General features: G+C 38.0%; 2 protein-coding genes across 2 annotated transcripts; one reads left to right on the forward strand and one right to left on the reverse strand.

Annotated features, from left to right (window-relative positions):
- Nucleotides 1–382: 382 nt before the first annotated feature.
- On the forward strand, nucleotides 383–3,839 carry LOC122395284 (cell division cycle 5-like protein). The gene is made up of 11 exons (XM_043392730.1): nucleotides 383–543; nucleotides 622–887; nucleotides 971–1,101; nucleotides 1,171–1,673; nucleotides 1,898–2,072; nucleotides 2,173–2,607; nucleotides 2,687–2,805; nucleotides 2,884–3,048; nucleotides 3,118–3,225; nucleotides 3,293–3,466; nucleotides 3,558–3,839. The coding sequence occupies exons 1-11, from the start codon at nucleotides 499–501 to the stop codon at nucleotides 3,777–3,779; spliced, it is 2,343 nt and encodes a 780-aa protein (XP_043248665.1). The 5' UTR covers nucleotides 383–498; the 3' UTR covers nucleotides 3,780–3,839.
- Nucleotides 3,840–4,189: 350 nt separating this feature from the next.
- LOC122395233 (DNA-dependent protein kinase catalytic subunit-like) lies at nucleotides 4,190–18,610 on the reverse strand. Its single transcript, XM_043392662.1, has 15 exons — nucleotides 18,588–18,610; nucleotides 18,133–18,482; nucleotides 17,832–18,013; nucleotides 17,585–17,747; nucleotides 17,196–17,314; nucleotides 16,519–16,902; nucleotides 16,259–16,440; nucleotides 15,902–16,155; nucleotides 13,533–15,823; nucleotides 13,121–13,465; nucleotides 12,878–13,033; nucleotides 8,265–12,290; nucleotides 5,898–8,195; nucleotides 4,896–5,798; nucleotides 4,190–4,369 (listed from the first exon to the last, which is right to left on the reverse strand). Exons 2-15 carry the CDS (start codon nucleotides 18,257–18,259, stop codon nucleotides 4,292–4,294), a joined length of 11,508 nt encoding a protein of 3,835 aa, XP_043248597.1. The 5' UTR covers nucleotides 18,260–18,482; nucleotides 18,588–18,610; the 3' UTR covers nucleotides 4,190–4,291.
- Nucleotides 18,611–19,596: the final 986 nt, after the last annotated feature.

Below are 19,596 nucleotides of genomic sequence, written 5' to 3' on the forward strand. Positions count from 1 at the left end.
TTAACGTTAGTTTTATATTACAAGTAAAACTTTGTATATCAACATAAAGAATATTTTGTTCCTGAATATGTGGTACCTAAAAAAAGTTAATACCACGTCTTGGCATCAAATTGATTGAATATGATCGATAGTATCGATATCGATCCAATCACTACTCGTACAATTCGATTTATGCGGGAAACTCTGGAACGAATTAACCAATAAGTCAAGAATTTACTGTGCTTATTTTTTTATGAACATATTTATTTATATGTACTAAAATATAATAAAAATAGTACAGCTGTATTTTAAATGATTATATTGATAGTACTTGTTTTATTAATCACTTGTGTCTCTGCTATCGCATCGACCGCTTGCGCTCGCGCTCAGTTGAGCGTTGCCATCGGTGGCTTGCAGTACAAATGAGGTTCTCATTAATTGTCAAATAAATAGGGACAATCAGCAAAAGTTTTGTGTTTTTTCGTTTTCCCTTAAATGACAATATAAAATACATACAAAATGCCGCGTATTATGATAAAGGGAGGTGTTTGGCGGAACACGGAGGTAAGATTTAATTTCTAACCTGAAACTTACATTTTGATTATCAAATATCATTTCCCAAACCAATATTTGTTTTTATAGGATGAAATTTTAAAAGCCGCTGTTATGAAATATGGCAAAAATCAATGGAGTCGAATAGCATCTCTCTTACACAGAAAATCTGCTAAACAGTGTAAAGCACGTTGGTTTGAATGGTTGGACCCAAGTATTAAAAAAACAGAATGGAGCAGAGAGGAAGACGAGAAACTTCTTCATCTTGCAAAATTGATGCCCACACAGTGGAGAACAATTGCTCCAATCATTGGACGCACAGCTGCACAATGTTTGGAACGTTACGAATATTTACTGTATGTAGAAAAAGCTTTGCCTGTTCAATGCAATTTATGTATATGATTAAGATTCACATAATTTTCATGGCACTGTATATTAGCGATCAAGCTCAGAAGAAAGAAGAAGGAGATGATGCTGCAGATGACCCTCGCAAGTTAAAACCAGGAGAAATTGATCCAAATCCAGAAACAAAACCTGCCAGACCTGATCCCAAGGATATGGATGAAGATGGTTGAGTCTCTATTTTAGAAATTATTATTTCTTCTTACGAGTAACAAAAATAAATTTAGCAATTTTCAGAACTGGAGATGTTATCCGAGGCACGTGCTAGGCTTGCAAATACTCAAGGCAAAAAGGCAAAACGCAAAGCCAGGGAAAAGCAATTGGAGGAAGCTCGCAGGCTTGCAGCTCTGCAAAAACGTAGAGAATTAAGAGCTGCTGGTATTACTGTATCACAAAAGAACAAACGCAAACGCGGGGTTAATTACAATTCTGAAATTCCGTTTGAGAAACGGCCAGCATCCGGATTTTATGATACGTCTAACGAGCACGTTGATCCCCTTGCTATCGATTTTTCAAGAATGAGACAGCAACATTTAGATGGCGAGCTGAGGCAAGAGAAGGAAGAAATGGAACGTAGAAAAGACAAACAAAAGTTAAAACAACGCAAGGAAAACGATATTCCAATGGGGATGCTCAATAATGAAGAACCAATAAAAAAAAGGAGTAAACTAGTTCTGCCAGAGCCACAGATATCTGATCAAGAACTGCAGCAAGTTGTTAAACTTGGCAGAGCATCAGAGGTACATTGTGCCGTTTGTTTCTTGAATAGAGTAGTGCCCGCTTAAGTGTCCACGGTTATCCCCACCAATTCTTGTAAGTCAAGCGGCTTCGAAGATCGAGTGTAACTTGACACCGGCCGTTATCGATACATTGTATCGATATATGGTTTCGCGGACATTTAAGTGTGCATTACTGTAATTTCATGACTTGTATGACTACATAAAATTTATACTGTTTGCAATAGGTTGCTCGTGAAGTTGCAACTGAAAGTGGTATCACATTATCGGATAGTTTACTGGCTGATTATTCTTTACCAACAAATGCAGCTGCAACTCCTCGTACTCCCGCGGCTGCAGACAGAATTCTTCAAGAAGCTCAAAATGTTATGGCTCTTACTCATGTTGATACTCCATTGAAAGGTTGGTATAATTTTATTTAGAAATATATTCTAAAATTTAACTATGTAAGTGTGTAGTTTTTTTAACGATAAATAAAATGGTCTACGGTCTTTTTTTACAGGTGGATTAAATACCCCGCTAAATAATTCCGATTTTACTAGCGTTGTGCCTTCCGCTAATGCTGTGGCAACACCAAATACTATTTTGGCTACACCGTTTCGTTCGCAACGTAGCGACGGCACTCCGGCTAATTCGTTTAACACACCGGCATCCACGCGAACGCAAAACGGAGTTCTAGCGGCAACGCCAGTTCGTGACAAGCTTAGCATTAATCCGGACGAAGGCATCGAGGGATCAGAGACTCCCCTAATTCAGAAACAAGTGAAAGAACAATTACGCGCTGGCCTAAGTGCTCTCCCAACGCCGCGTAATGACTACGAGATAGTAGTTCCTGAAGGTGAAACGAAAGATGAGAGTGCTGCTACACCTACAACTGAGATAGTCGAAGACCAGGCTGATATAGATGCCAGGCAACAACAGGAATTAATGGAACAAAGTATGTAACCGTTTAAACGTAAATATTTGCAACTTTAACAATAATTATTTGTGTAGCAATATTTTACGATGTTTTATAGGAAAAAGAGAATTATCTCGTAGATCACAAGTTATACAGCGAGATTTACCGCGACCAGTTGATGTAAATATGAATATTTTGAGGCCGTTCATGGACACTCCATTAACGGATTTGCAAAGAGTACGATCATATAATTAATTATAATCTACCATGTGTGTACGTGTAATTAGTCGTTTTCTAACGAGCTCTTGATTGTAGGCAGAGGAACTGATTAAAAGGGAAATGATTACGATGTTGCAATACGATGCTCTACAGAATCCGGTACAACAGAATCGCAAAGGTGCCTCGAGTTCGATAGCTCAAGCGCAGTCTTATTTAGACCAGCATCCGTACGTTAATTTTGAAGAGGATGAACTTAGTGCCGTAAGTTATATTGCATCACACGATTTTACTATTTTTATATCATCGATATCATGTTAATATTTAATTCAGGCTAAACAGCTCTTGACTGATGAAATGGGAGTCGTGAAAGAAGGTATGGCGCACGGAGAACTTAGTTTAGATTCCTACACAACTGTATGGGAAGAATGCTTATCACAGGTATTGTAACACATTTTATATTTAAAATTTATGTTTCAAATATGTATTACCAAATATATTTTATCAGATCTTGTATCTGGAAACGCAAAAACGGTATACGCGAGCGACATTAGCTTCAAAAAAGGATAGAGTAGAAGCATGCGAAAGGAAATTAGAAGAAAATCGCATGCACATGACCGGGGAAGCTAAACGGGCGGCCAGAATGGAAAAAAAGTTGAAAGTTCTTACTGGCGGTTATCAGGTATTTCTTTTTATTTTGAAATGCATAAATCGTTATGTTTCGATTTATCCAATATCGATTGATCTATATAAATCTTTTTTTTACATACTAGACTAGAGCACAAGTATTAACGAAACAGCTACATGATTTGTGGGAACAAATAGAACAAACTCATTTAGAGCTATCGACGTTCAAATTTTTGCAAACGCAAGAAGAGGCAGCGGTACCAAGACGAGTAAATGCGCTTATGGAAGATGTTAATAGACAAACGGAACGAGAACGTGTATTACAAGGACGCTTCGCGCAATTACAAGATCAATTGCAGCAATGTTAAATATTTGTCCAAATAATTCATTGTAATATATATTTCAATTATTGTAAACGTTTTGTGAAATATAAAACACTTACTTTGTACACTCGAGAAAAATGCAAACCCCGCTAGAACAGGCACCGACTACGTACAGTCATCTTCCACATATCGTTACGATTTTTCTTGCACTTCCGGTAGTCTGATAAAAAAAAAAAGTTGGAAACAAAAAGTTAGTCAGTTACTGATTGATTATAAATTGCAATAAAAAAAATTCCAGACTTTAGTTTAGTAATCTAGATCGTAAGAATATGAAAGGGAGATCGATGGAACTTGGATTCCATGTATCTTCCTTCGGGTCCACCGAGCTAATGGCTGCGAACTTAGAATAGCGGGTATTGTTTCGTCGATCCGTGTTCGTGAATCTCTTATCGTATACAAATTTTTATTTGAAATAAAAAATACATTTATATACAAAATATATCAACGCTCTATTAATATAATTAAAAATAATTATCGATACGGTACGTACGAACATGTTAAAGCCACGGTTTCCATCCCACGAACGATCGACCTACAATATTTAAGTCGGTCGCTTGGTCCAGTAGGCACTCAACCTAAAAAAATCATCAATTATTTTTATAGACAGTCGCGGATATAATGCATCGTAAAACCACAGACGAGGTATACGAGTAGACCTCGCATCCAATGTATTTTTTCGGCCCATTTTTTTGGGGCTCTAGAGTCACTCGCAACATTACCAACAGGTTATACAAATGAACACAAGAGGAAGTGAGACAGAAAATTAAATTACTAAAATACGCAGGATTTCGAGGTTATGGCTATTCACCAAAAATGATTACAATTGACCCTCGCGATCGAAAATAATTTTTCCAGAGTGATTTGAAACTTTTCAATTTCACCGAAAAATTTAGGCCCCTACCCCCCTGTCGATTTTCCTTAAAAATTCGTTTTTGATTTTTAGTAACTTTGTTTGACGCCCTACAGAAAAGTTGTCTAATACTTTTTTGTAGGTACCCATGAGCTCTACTTCGGAAAAAAGTTTCATTGAAATATATTCACTATTGTAGGTGTTACGAGTGAAAGGTCTACTCGTATACCTCGTCTGTGGCCGAACGTTACCTGTTGCTCTGGCGTTAAATTATTATTTTCCATTCTTGCCCGATTTCGCTTAATATCGTCGTCCCCGGTAACTATAACGTAATATCTATCGTAATATTTATCGTTATGTTGCTCTTTTAATTGTTCCAAGGTAATTAAAGACGGTTTAACTCCATCCAATTTTCTCATGACCGCCTTTATTTTTTTCATGGGCACCCATTTCACGTCCGCGATATCGACATCGGTGTCTCTTAACGCCTTATTAACGTGCTCCGTCCAATTTAGTGGTTCATGTACGAAAACATCCATGCAAGATAAAATGGGGCCCGGTTCGTTTCTTAATGCTCGTAACGTGTGAATCATTATCGCCCCCAGAAGATCCTTCTCGTCGAAAGGCTTTAGCAAGCCAAGAATTTGAGAGGTTAGACGAAACGGCATTAATTCGGGAACCTTTTGATCGATGCCAGCACCGAAAGCTACCCCAAAATCGATACCCAAGCAACGTCCTGAACTGACACTAATAAGAGCATTTCCAAGATGGCGATCACCGATGCCCAATATCCAATGCGCGACGCACATAGTAGCGTACGTAGTGATGAAATTTCGTCGCATAGTAACGAAGCTTTCTATGGACGGGCACAGTACCATGATCGTCTTGCGTAAACTGTCCCATTCGGTTTTACCGATAAACTCTGTCATCTTGGCGATCACTGTCGAAGCGTTATGCTTGATCGTGGCTTCTTTATACCTTTCGTGTTGATTTGTAGAAGGTGCTGCGCTTCGTACCCATCCTTCGTATTCTTTGGCTATGGAATCGTAACGATTTATCGTTTGCGTCGATAACGTGAAATGTATTAATTCATCTAGTGATCTTGTATTTTCTATCCATTGTATGAGACCTACTGTTCTCGACAAAGGGATTACCTATACCGAACAAAAATGCTTACTATAATTTCTGGAAGATTAAAAATCGTATTCCAAAAGTAAAGTATAAGATAAAATGCTTTTCAAATATTTACATACTTGATAAGTATCAATTGATAGATGTCTCTGTTTGCAAGCAGCGTCAATATTTAATGTTTTGTTCATAATGGTGAACAACTGTTGCAATCTTTGATCTTGCCTCAAATCTTCACCAAATTTCACCAGAAAATGGTATTCCTTTGCATCGTTGCCCAGCATAGTGATTCGAACGGGTTTCCGTATCGAATGCATCACCTTCACGTTAGGCTCAAACCTCACAATTTTCGCGTGATACTGAGGCATAGGTTTTCTGTCCCCCGTGTACTGTCCAGGTATTTCTATGTCGCCTCCAGAGAATTGGTGCAACCATGGACTATAGTTCCGTAGCTTCTGTCTGTCTCGAAACTTACCACTAGAGTTCTTGATAGTCTGGATCATTTTCAGCACGTGTCGCCTAATTTCGTCAGACCTTTTGCGTTCCAGTTCCTTTATTTTACTTTTGTACATTGCAATTTTATTGAAGATGAATCCCGGCTTTGGATCATGCCTGTCCTCTCGCGAGCTTGGATACACTTTTTTTAGAAGTATATCTACAGCCGTGGACGTTCCAAGCGACAAGTTCTTTACGAATTCGAGTAGATAATGTTGCAAGTACAATTCTGGTTGAACAACGTACTGCATCGCCTTTAAAAATTGATTGATTTCGGGTCGGTGGTCGAGAATCCGTCGAATCTCGTAAGTTTTCGTTTCGTTCAGAAGAGTCGGATTCGTTTCCACGGTTAAACGCAACGTGTAAATGACCGCGTTCGGATAAGTCTCAACGATTCGTTTAAGGATAGGTATGATCAACGGCGCGATGGACGTTCCCAAATGCGAGAACAACTGCGCCTGCCATGATAGAAACAGCCAAGTTTCAACCCCTTCGCTCTCCTTTAAAAATATATCTTTCGTCTCTTCGTCCTCAAAATACTCGGGTTTTAACAAGCATGAGAAATAGTGCGTTGCTTCGAGAGACCCATAATTCATTGCCTTCAATGTAGCATTCACAAATTTCTTGCTGAACTGAGCGCTACTGTTGCCTCGTGACAATCTATCGTAACAGTACTTCGAAAGCATAAAATAGCAATCCTTGATGTTCGTGGTTGTGTCGCAGCACACTTTCAAATGATCGAAACCGTAACTTTTCAACGTGTCTATGATAGCAGGCGGGTCATTGTTCTCAGCGTTTATAGTATCCAAAATCACGGTGTTTCTCGTCAACAGCTCGGCCAGAGTTTCGTTTTCTTCGCTTAATTCCGCAATTTTCGAAGCTAGTATGCTGATTTGCCGTCGTACGTCGACGTTAATCGTGGGATCAAGGTCACTCTTCTGCAGAAGATTATGACAATGCTTCCACGAGGATGCAAAACTCGACAGCCGCTTCTTCGCGTTCGTTTCAATTTCTCCATTGAGGTACTTTAGCTTTGCACCGGTTAAAATGAATCGATGCTCCATGTCGACCGTGTAATTCCGCGAATTCCGTTCCAATTCTTGCACGTACTTTTTAGCTATGTATTTGTTTTTCTGGTTCAATGCTGCCTCGATCATTTTTAATCGCATATCGAAGGTGACCATACGCAGTCGGTCAACGCTTCCGGAATCATCCTGCGTCTCGTTTAGAATACATTTTTCCAATTTGTCGGTCAACGGGTGATCGATGAAGTATATCCTGTAGGATGTTAATTTGTCCCAGAGAAGTATAGCGTCTTGCGCCGAGAGCAAGCAGTTCGAGAAGTTTAAGACTTCCATTAAGTCTGACGGTTCCTTGGCCGTTTTCAAAATCTTTATGAACTTATTTACGTCGTTGATTAGACGTAACCGTTGCAGCTTACGTGTCCTCAACTGAGTGGACAGGGGATGAAGTCTGATCCACTGTTCCCTCATTTCGTTCAGCGTGTTTAGCACAAATTCGCGCGCAACTTCCAGCTCTTTGCCTAGGAAGAACATGGACGATTCCTCGCCGAAGAATCGTTTGATGTGCTCCACTTTCGTATCGTTATTCAACCAAGTCTCGATTGTCCGAACGTTGTCTTCGAACGTGTCGCTGATCTCCCCGTCTATAAGTTTGCGAACGTGTACCTCGAACAACCATGGGAACATCCAATCTTTCCATGGATCGGTCCAAATGTTGTTCAAATCCCCATCTAGTTTCCTTTCTATGTGTTTGTCGATTTCGTTCCAGTGGCATAAATTACTTAAACATTCGAATGATCCCTGAAGACAGTGTTCTTTTACCAGTTCCGCTTCCGTTTCGTAAGCTTTTTCGTACGCTGCCTTTGCTTTGGTCCAATTGTTAGCCGCCTGCGCGAACGACGCCTCCTAAAATTAAAAGATTGCCTTTTAGAGATTTTTATATACTAGTTCAGGAACCATAAGTAAAATACGTACTCTCATATCTTCGTCTTCGATATGATTTCGGAAAATTCCGAGGACCACGTCGACGTCGTTCATAGATTTGTAAAGATTTGTCAATTGCAGCCACTCGTTATGCGAATCGAGCACACCGTCGTTCCGTGCTCTCTTTCTGAGCGGCTCGGAATCGTTTCTACCGTAAATTAAATTCTCCTCCACGACAAGCGACCCAAGGAAGTTCAAATTGTTCGATCTCGATACCTTTGCAATCACTTCCGGCGGGCAATCCGCTATACGAGTGGCTAACAATATTTCTAAAATTACAGCCATGGCCGAATTGTTCCCATGTTTGTTCTTGATGATGTCTTTCAAGCTATCAGCAACTTTTTGTACGAAATCATTTTGCTTGAACTCTTCGAGCAACGAGCAAACAATGGAAACAATTAAATCTTTGCAAATCAGTTGATCCTTCTTCGCCAATCTTTGCAACGGTTCGATCAACATGGAGTGAGATATCTCGATGTCCGGAAAATCGCCTATTCTGTATTTTCTGTACAATTTTACGCTGCCTCTTTGTCGAGCAACTTCTTCTTTTATCATTTCAGCGCGATGTATGTTCTTCTTGATTTCCTTCTGTCGTATAGCTGCAGACACATTCGCTGAACTTTTCAGAAACCGTCTCGATTGTTTATTGTAATCAAGCTGCGGCACTTCTGGTATTTTAAAAGTATCGTCGTGTTCTAGCTCGTTTGATGTCGATACTGGCTCTTGGTTAACGTAAGTCGACTCGAATTCGGGATCTCGCGTCGCTTGAACCTGCAACTCGCTGTTAAAACCGAAAGACTTACCAGCATGTGTAAAATCTAAGAATGCACTAGGTAATGCACCACTCGTTTGAGTGAACGTTTGATTCATTTGGCTAGCTAAAGACGGAGCAAACAGGGGAGCCTTAGACCCTAAATTTTTCGTCCTCCACGAGAGAAATATGTTATAGTCCCTGTAGGTGCAATTGTGCAGAGGTTCGAACATAGTCTGCATATAATTTTTAGATTTTTTCGTGAGGTCGAAGATCATCGAGAGCGCAAACGGCAAGAAATTATTGCCAACAGTAGGCGTATAGGTGCTCAGAATCTCCAGAAATCTTTCTTCGCAAGTGCACCTCAACTGTGCATCTTGAGTCCAGAAATTCAGTATTTTATCCTGCAATTGTTCAGCAGGATCCGATGTACCATTGAGTAGCATTTGTTTGCTGCTGTGCATTAGCTCCTTTGTATTTTTGTCTTCTGTCGTGTCGACTGCATATTTCTTATAAATATTCATGAATATATTGTAAGTGCATTCTCTGTGCTCAGACGATTGGTGTTTCGCATAAGGAACGGCTGTATTCACCAGAGGTAAGAGATTCGATGGAGGAAGAACAGGAACCAGAGAATCGATGATCTGCAACGCGATTATCTCGCTGGGCAGAATTTTATTCGTTAATAGATCACGAAACTTCATGAACGCCAGCTCCTTTAATATTTGATCGACAGTGAGCTTAGGTATGCACAGCAGAAATATTTCCAGACAGTGTAACTTGCCTAGAGCGTTCACTCTGAATATATTTGCAGTTACAAATTCAAAATAAATCATACCAGCGTTAGGGTAACTTTTGCAAAGTGTACGAATATACTTCATTTGCCTGTTCTCGAATTTCGTTTGCATTTGCCTCAATATACTATGAATCTTATCGATTATGGCGCCCTTTCTGCTCGTTGAATTGGGCTCGTCGTCCAAGAATTTCAGGATGAAACCGAAACACTCGCAGCACTGCAAAACAGTCTCCTCGTCGTTCTGCCATTGTTCCAAAGAGTTCTCCAAAAATTCTAAGACATCGTCCCTTTGAACGACTTCTTTTATCATTCCATTTACGATGCAAATTAGTATTAAATATACCGCGGCTTCGGGCGCGGTTCTAATCTTTTCATCCAAACTCTCGGGTAGTTTTAAATAAGTATGCCATACTTCGAGCATGGTCTTTATCACGGTCATGTTATATTTGTAAACGGGCTTGGACGTCTGATTGGTCTTTTTTACCAACGCTTTGTAAATGATCAGTTCCCATAACTTCTGCAGCATCACTTTGCTGTTAGTATCGTCCAGTAGAGGTACAGACTGCCAAACGATCAACATCTCTATAATATCGGTGATGATATAGTTCAAATGATTCAATCTTAAATACGAGTACGCGGCATAGACGATCGATTGGAAGAGGAATTTTTTATAAAATTCGAATACAGTTTCCCGCTCGTTCCAGACAATTTTCAGCATGAATATCTTTACGTTGTCGTGACTTGTCGACTTGAGAGTATTGCAAAAGCATAGCAGCCATTTTGGTATCGTGACATCGCCATCGACGGACGGTGTAGATATTCTTTCCGTTATCATGTGACGTAAAACCCCACAAATGGAGTCCATGCATTCGTGATTATTCAACTCGTCGATTTCTAGCGTTAATTTCATACTTTCTTCCTTCTTTGTGTCGTTAGGCGCATTGCTTACGGTCATTTCGTTAAAATCGTATGCGTTTATATCTTCGTTTAATGTGCAAGTAGACAGATCGTAACTATAAATGTACGAGTATCGTTCGAGATTCTGTCTTTGTCTTATACTTTTCCTTATGTTGATTAGCTTCTTACGATACTTTGGGTATTCGTTGAATGTCTGCCGGAGGTTGTAATTCTTCCGACAATCCACGATATTCTCCCAGATCAATTGTTCCTTCTTCTTGTTCTCGGCGAATACGCTTACGTAGGAGTCCTCGTCTTCTTTTAAAGCTACAATCGCTATGGAACAGTTGTACGCTGAACAATGCAGCAATCTCATCATTTCCTTGTGTTCTGGATCGGGTGTCTTCAACATACGCACGTTCAACGCGCTGCTGTACAAGCTTTGTAAAAATTCTTTTCCAGTTACCACGTTGTCGATGGCGTTTCGTGCAATGGCGCTCTCAGTGTCGTTAATTTCATCCATATGTATCTTTGCGAACATTTTCGCGACAAGGTCGTAGCAGCCTATTTTTGAAATTATAAGCTGCTTGATATCCGAACTATTTCCAATGAGACTTTGGCGAATTGTGGTGTATATCTCTTTGATATTTCTCTCGAAGAATCTACGTATTTCGGCGGTTCTGCAAAACTCGAATAAAGGCAGGAGAAATCTGCGCAATTTGTCGAATCTCTCGTTCGATTCAGAGTTCACGTTCATGAACAATTTGAAAGCCGCTTCTATAGATTCCAACGCGTAGTCGACGGTGATCGAATTGCAGTATTTTTCCAGGTACTCGTTCGTGTCTTTGTTGCACAAATGTTCGGCGATCCCAGCCGTGAATAAAATTACAAACTCAAACACGGCGGTTGATTTAGTTACTGGTAACAATTTTAATAACGTTTGAAAGCAATTGATTATTTTTAAAGCTTCCATGTTTCTTTGCGAGTAATCTTCCGCGCGTGTCGCGAGTCTGTCGTTTCGCAGAGTTCGTAGAATAACGAGCAATTCTGGTTTCGCTTTGGACGTTATGTCGGTCAAGCAAACGAGGAAATTTTGCAGAATGTAAGTCTTGTACTCTATACTGGAATTCTCCGTCAATTGAGTGAGAATCCACGAGTAAAATTCTTTGCTCAGAGACACCGTTTCCGTTGGCTCGCGCTTTAAATGCACGGCGATCCCGTAAATGCTTATCAACTTTTGTTTCCTGTCTTCCAAATTATTCACAGCTTTTTCGAATATTGTAAATCTTTTAACGACAGCGTCCGCTAAACTCTCTGCACACTCGCGCAATTCTTTTTTATGTCGTTGCACAAATAAGAACAACTGCTCTGTTATTATTAACAAATAAGACGGATTCTTTTGCAGCACCTCATCGAACACCTGCATGGTCTGTTCTGTGTCCCTCAACATGTATCTGAATATTTCATTCGTAAACAAATTCAAAAAGCATATACCATGCTCGATTTTTGTCGAATTTTCCTCGAGCATTGTATCAGTTTCAATTAATTCGATCAACATCTTTGTCATCGACGGCTGTAAGCAGATAATTCTTTATGTATTTTCTGTTCAAATATTCGGTACGATTTACTATCTCATTGGATCGAACAAAATGTTTCTACGTCTTTCGATATTTGGCCATCCCTGGGAAAAATTTTAATGGGAGATTCTAGGAGCCAAAATAGAACGAAAATCAAGAATACCAATTTGTTGACGAAGGCTATATTAAAAAGTTATTAACGTTTAAAGTTCCGCCTGTACGGAATTTTTTTCTCGAAAATGCGCAGGATTTCGGGGGTATGTCTATTGACCAAAAATGATTGTAATCGATCCCCGCAACTGACAATAATTTTTTTAAAACGATTTGAAATTTTTTAATTCCGTCGAAATATTTCACACCTTCTCGAATTTTTTTCTCGAAAGTGGGTAGGATTTCAGGGATATACGTATTCACCAAAAATGATTGCAATTGACTCCCGCAACCAAAAATAATTTTTTCAGAATGATTTCAAATTTTTTAATTTAATGTTTAATAACTTTTTAACGAAAAAATTCATATTCTTGGAATCTCAAATTTTTCCCAGGGTTGGCCAACCACCTTATGTATTATAGAATATATATACCCTATAATGTGTGAGTAGCAGTTCCATCAAGATCTGTAGATAATCTTTTGCAGTTAGTCTGATATTTACACAAACAAGTTCACCTATTTGTTCTTTTGCTAAAGCATTGAAAATGCGTGTAACTTTGACTTCCGGCTGTTCGATCAATTGCGTTGCCTAAACGAAACAATAATTGTCAGGTAAGAATTTAATTACGTAAAAAAAAACAATAAAAAAGCATTTATTTTCATACGTATTACATACGTTACATAGCTGATTGAGAATATTATGGTGTTCCAGAAATTTTAAACCCTGAACATATTGTTTCAGTTTATTGCAACTATCGGTGCCAAACAAAATATTATCTAAATCGATGAAACTGTTCATATGTTTTTCCACGTGTACGGACAATTTCTCTTTAACACGATTGATCAAAGTGTCGTCCGTTTTCTGCGCCATTGATCGCAACAGATTTCCCATAACCGATGGGACCGCCTCTGTGACTTCGAAATTCTTCATATCAAACCCTACGACTTGTGAACACATTATGCACTTTGAGATTAGTTCAAACAAATCTTGGTTGAAGAAAAAATTCGGTACGAAATTGTCCTGGAATTAAAAAAATGAGAAATACTTTGGAACATCCGCGATGTAATCGTAAAAATAATCGACTTACATCAAAGCTCAAAAGAATTTGCAAGAAGTCGAACATAACAACTATTAATTCGCACTGCAACGTCTGTAAATCTTCAAACTCTTTCGACAGCATCACTAAATCGTCTTCCTTTGGTTCTATTTTAACTTTATTCGCAAGATGAACGAAATTCCTCGCGGAATTAAAAATTACTTCCCTCTTCGAATTTGAACTTGCAAATAAATATTGTACATCGATCAGATTGTTTCGTAGTAACCAGATGTAACACTCGAAACTTCTCAAAAGGGGTAGAAGGCTATTGCGTGAAAGATTTTCCAATTTCGAGCTTAGGTCCTTCAGTATTATAACATTTAATGCTTCGATTCCACGATCATCGACATAATTATTTATCATTATATGCGCAGAGTCAATGTCCATTGCGTATTCAGAAAGTTTAAGAACCAACTCCATGCATTTTACTCGACAGCGTTGGTCTAAGCAGCCACACTGAGTGAACAACCAATTCACTGCATGGATTAAAGTCGAATCTTCAAAATCATTTGGTTTTCTGCGAATGTGATATTCTAAATTGAATATCTCGCATTTTGTTATTAGGACTCTCTCGACATGATCGAGTGCAGTGATAATCGAGGGACTATCGCAACCGTCCAAACTTCTGACAAAGGAGTACAAGATCTCCAACCAGTATACGGACACGATTTCCTCGTCCTCGCGTAAAATAGTGTAAAGATGATTAAAAGCTGTCGCGGCTGCCACTCGTTTGGTCGTAGACGGATGAAGCGCGAAATTGATCATTTTCTGTATAATTTCGTCGGTGTTTAGCTGCGTCCTTCTGTCGGTGTCGGACTGCTTTATGGACCATTTGGTAAATTCGGCCAGGCACAGGCCAGAAAATTCTCTGAGCGACGACTTGGAATCGTCGCTTAAACTCTCGAACAGCGAATCTAAAAAGTACGCGGTCGCCGAAGACTTGATCATGAACTTCGAACTCAGCCAATGGGTCAATTGCAGCATTAGGGGTTGAAAAATTTTGCTAGCTGCCTCGTCGTGATCGCAGCCTAAACTAAGCAGAGCTGGACACAATACCGTGTACATGGATACAAATCGATCGGGACTGGATATCAAATGCTGCGACATTTTCCCTAAGAAGTACGCTGTCACCGAATGGAGTGCTTCGCAGGCGACTATCTTCGTTCTTCTGTCTCCAGAGTGTTGAGCTAATAGAATCAGTCTTGGTAAAATTTTATCGAAATTGATATTCACTTCCGTGTCCGGCAACACCAACGAGTACTTGAGTAAATCTTTCTTGCCCCAAGTGGCTCCTATGTCCATGGATCTTTTATGCACGAAATCTTGTATAATATCGGTGTCGAGCGAGGCAATGAACAACAAAACTCTCATCTGAAATCTTTCTAAAGTGTTCTCGTCGTCTCTCAACATTATGCGTTTGATTACTTTTCGCTCTGTCTTTATGAGATCTTGCAATAATTCCATAGAACTTTCCTCGCTGTGTAAGTATGGTTCTAGAAGTGGTATAACTTCTCTTAATAATCCATTCGTACGTTGATTGTCTAAATGGTTCGTCCACGACTCCAAAGCGTTTAAAGCAGTGCAAGCTACTTCGAAGTCGCTCAGACCCACGGTAAATGCAATTTTAAACGCCGGGATTGTACTCTTTATTATGTGCTCTACGTAGATTTCGGGCGTGTTCAGAATTAAATTCAAACACGTGGTCAACAGTTCGTTAGAAAATGTTGAAATTAAATTCAGCACGTTGATTAAATACTTGTACAGTAGTTCTAATATTTCTGATTCGATTTCGTCCTTGGTCAAGTTGCAAATATGTTTGAACGTTGCGTGTACCAACTTGTAAAATCCTGATATTAGAGGATACTTATAAGACATGCTAATAATTTTTAACAAGAATTTGTGCATAGAGTTTAGCAACAAGGAAGACTCTAGTTCGTTGATCACATCGACGTACAGATCTACGATGTTAACGAAGATCCTAAAATCGGCCTCGTTCTCAGCGATTTGGGAGAAGGCTGCATCCGAGTATACGTTATCTTCTTTCGTTTTTGTATTCAAGTTCAGTTTACTGATCGATACAGTGCACACGTGTATCATGGAATCAACTACTTCTTGCAGAATTTGTCTGTGTCCTTTGTATCTGTATGGCTTCAGGATTTGCAACCATAAAGGCAAATAACTTTTGTAACACATCGGTAGCTCCTCGAGATTACGCAGTCCTCGTTGCAATTCCGCATCAACAAGCATAGTATGAGAACAAGACCATATTATTCCATTCTGAACTGAAAAGAAGCATTTTAAGTCGCGCTATGTTCGAACGTTAACTTTTTTTAAAGATATGTAAAACACACAGTACTTACTTAAATTATAAAGAAATTCTTCCAAGAAATTTCTACTAACTACCCCAACATTAATGATTGTATTTATCAACGATGTAATCGCAGGATTTTGGCTGGTTATAGAGAGGTCAGGAAATCGTTTTACCAAAAGAATACTAAGCTTTAGAATCGCATTAATTTGCTTGATCGAGAGGACTGATGTATGCAATATTATTTCGGAAAGAGCGTCTTGGTAATTATAAATACTTTCTAAGTCTGATTGATGTAAATCTTCTCTAAAAATTTCAATACAATATTTTTTTTTAATTTATACTTTCAAACATCTTAATCTTCTAGGTTTATATACCCCTTTAAAGTATCAATATGTATATTTCATACCCAGAACAGAGTGGCATCGCGCAATGAGTTATCACTGAGAACATATCCTTTACATCATTATTAGTAAGATACCATTTACACGGTGCAGCCATTTGACTAAAGCCATATACAATAAAACGTAATATCTTAGAATCTATATTTTTATTATTTTTCAGCTGTTGCTCAAAATGATCTTTAAAATACTGAAACATAGTAGACACTGTTATGAATTGTTCGCTGTAATTTTCGAAAATAATAATCGCTCAAAAAATGGTGCCTACCAAGAATACTGTTTTGTCGTCCTCGGAAGTTTTGTGCTTTAAGATGTTCCCCATTAATTGATAAAACTTTTTTAAAGCGCGTTCCCCGCACTCGCTACAATCTAGATTTTTATCTCCGACAAGTTTTGTTAACAACTCGTACCAATATTTATAATCGTTATAAATAAATTCACGAAATAGATAGATATGATTGGACAATAAATTGATCGCCGCTCTCATCGAAACTTTTTTAACTGTGTACTTTGCAGGGGAACCAAGATCTTTGATCCATTTATATAATTCTTCGCAGCACCTCTCTTTCTCTTCGGTTGAAAGCAAATACAACATATTGGAGAAAATATCGAAGTACATTTGAAATATATCAGTCGACTGTGACGAATTATACTGCAACCATGTAAATCCAGAAATTAAATTCTGCTGTATCTTTCCGCCGAATCGTGTTTTTTTTTAAACTTTTGATACGTTTACTAAATGATTAATCCCTTAACGCGGGATGACGAGTTAACTCGTCGCGGATATTCGAAGATAACGCGCGTAAAATTGAACTTGATGTATCATTTGTTTTTTATTGCCACCATGATGACACGGTGTCTTCAGATGTTTTTTTTCTAGCATTTCTTTGTATCAATACTATCAATAATGCACTTATTTAAACAAAACAGTTACAATGTACTTACCTGTTTTCTGAAGTCATTTTGTAGTTGTTGAAGTATTATATTAGAATGTTCCTGTATTTCTGGAACTTCTAGATTATGTCTTGCAATCGTGCTGCATACTGATAGTAACAAGCTCCTCTCTGCAATGAGTTAAAAACTTTTATATTAAGCTATATACAGAGTGTTTCAGAAATACATGTAAATAATTAAGGATCTGAATCTGGTGATCTTAATCTGTAAGATTCCATATTTTCCAGCAAGTACACAATTTTATGTGGAGGCATATAAGTGCATATGTTGAGACATGCGATGGACATTTTTTAATTACTTTAGCATGTAAATTTAGCTCCTAGCCTACTCACATGTATTTTTGAAACAATCTTATATAATAATAATTTATTTATTATTACCTTTGATATCCAATGAATGAAGTAAACACACAAATTTTTTTACAGTCTCCCCTAATTCAATTTCGTATTCTTTAAATAACTCTATCAATTTATTAAAGGTACTGCAGGCAGCTTTTTGAATAAATGCTGAACATCGTGTTACGAGTGCCTGTTGGCATGTATTCTGTAACCGAATAAAGCTACAGTAAATCATTCTTTATTTACACACATAATTACATTATTTAATATAAAATTATCATTTAAATACCTTGGTTTCGGTGATGTAAGGTACAAATATCTCAGAAAATTGTTCCATGATGAATTCAAGTAGATGAAATGATTCCTTGATCGCTGTATCAAAACCTTTTTGGGGAGTAGGCCTTCTAAGTTCATTATAAAGAAAGTGTAACAAACCTTTCTTGGAATCGAACAATATGGACAGCAGCAATTCTAATAAACAAGTATTAAATATAAATGATAAAATGTCTTTTCGTTGCAAGCTTAATTTAAAAATCTAACGCAACGTAATATCGCAAAATATAAAGCGGTATTTATTTAATAACACGTACCACTGTCAGCTTTCACTATATTTTGAAAGTATTTCCTACTACTTCGTAAAATTTCTGTAAGATTGCTACTGTTTCTTTCTGCTACAGCCCGTTCAAAAATATTCATAAACGTTTTAAACGAGTCCATGTTTTGCCGGCTTTGAAAGTACAAACAGCCACACTACATTTAACAGTATGTGTGTACGTATATGAAACCCTGTTCGTACTAACTACATGATAAATAAACAGTGTGCAATCATTTTATAATTCACTCGCTGAAAGTTTTCCCAATCTGACGAAATATACGTATTAGAATTTATTATGTAAAATACATATTTTATAAATAATGATGTAAATCTTCAACTGATGAGCTACAATAAAAATGACAAAAGATGGTTCATAACATGTCATCTGTAGGAGGACTGATCTAACTGCAATTTAGTATTGCAGCCAGTGAAAAGAATTCTCTTAAATACATTTTTGTATCCTTGAATATAATTTGTCGTTTAAACAGCAACGTCATTAACGTATATATATATATATATATAATAACAAATGTTCAAATTTATAACAATATAGTGTTTGTTGGTTTTATCACAGACGAGATATATGAATAGACGTTTCACCTTATGGACTTTCGCGGCCGAATCTGACTGTCATACCGACCTGAAAATTCGTAGCTGATTTTAGCGGCCTCTTCTCATGGATGGCGGTTAGTTGAGAAACTAGGCACTGAATTAGTATTGATGGGCAGCCAGCTGAGTGTGTACGTAAATACATGTGAGTTGATTATGGGAGGGATTGGAAAAGACAGTGGAGTATTATCAGACGGCAGACCCGTGCCGAAAGGGAACTGCCCCACCACTCACATACACTAATGCCAACCACCTTGTATATGAGTTCTGGCGTTTCGTATAGCTTCGTAGATTCGAGAAAGGCGGCGAATGTCAGTCTATCCTTCTTGCTCTCAACACAGCTGAAATTCGATCTCGCATATTCTCGAGCCGAGATTCTCGACTGCCTAGGCATTTTTGACTTTCCGACCTGTGTAGGCATATACAATGTACATATAAGCAATATACCATAATGAAGAAAAAATTACAAAAATTTGTTTTTACGGAAATACACGTTTTAAAAAGATAATATTTTATGAACATATTTTAACCCTTTGCACTCGGTTGTCCCCTCTGAGGGGACATGAAAGTTTATTAGTGATTAAGGAGAATGAACTGATTTCACCGCAATTTTTTAAGAAACACATGTTTTCCTGTACTTTCCTATTAAAATGGGAAATATTCTATTAAAATGAGAAATATATCAGCCGTTTTTACGTTGGGAGTGGAAGGATTGTCGATGATGGTCAGAGGCGTATGGTCGGATTCAAACACGTGGACAATAAACGTAACTATATAAACTATATTATTTAATGTTTACTAAAATTATTTAACATAAAGAACATAAAACGTAAACGTAAAAAACTATAAA

Source organism: Colletes gigas, unplaced genomic scaffold (genome assembly GCF_013123115.1).
Source record: "Colletes gigas isolate AHSC1104 unplaced genomic scaffold, ASM1312311v1 Colletes_gigas_Sc00001, whole genome shotgun sequence".
Classification (NCBI taxonomy): domain Eukaryota; kingdom Metazoa; phylum Arthropoda; class Insecta; order Hymenoptera; family Colletidae; genus Colletes; species Colletes gigas.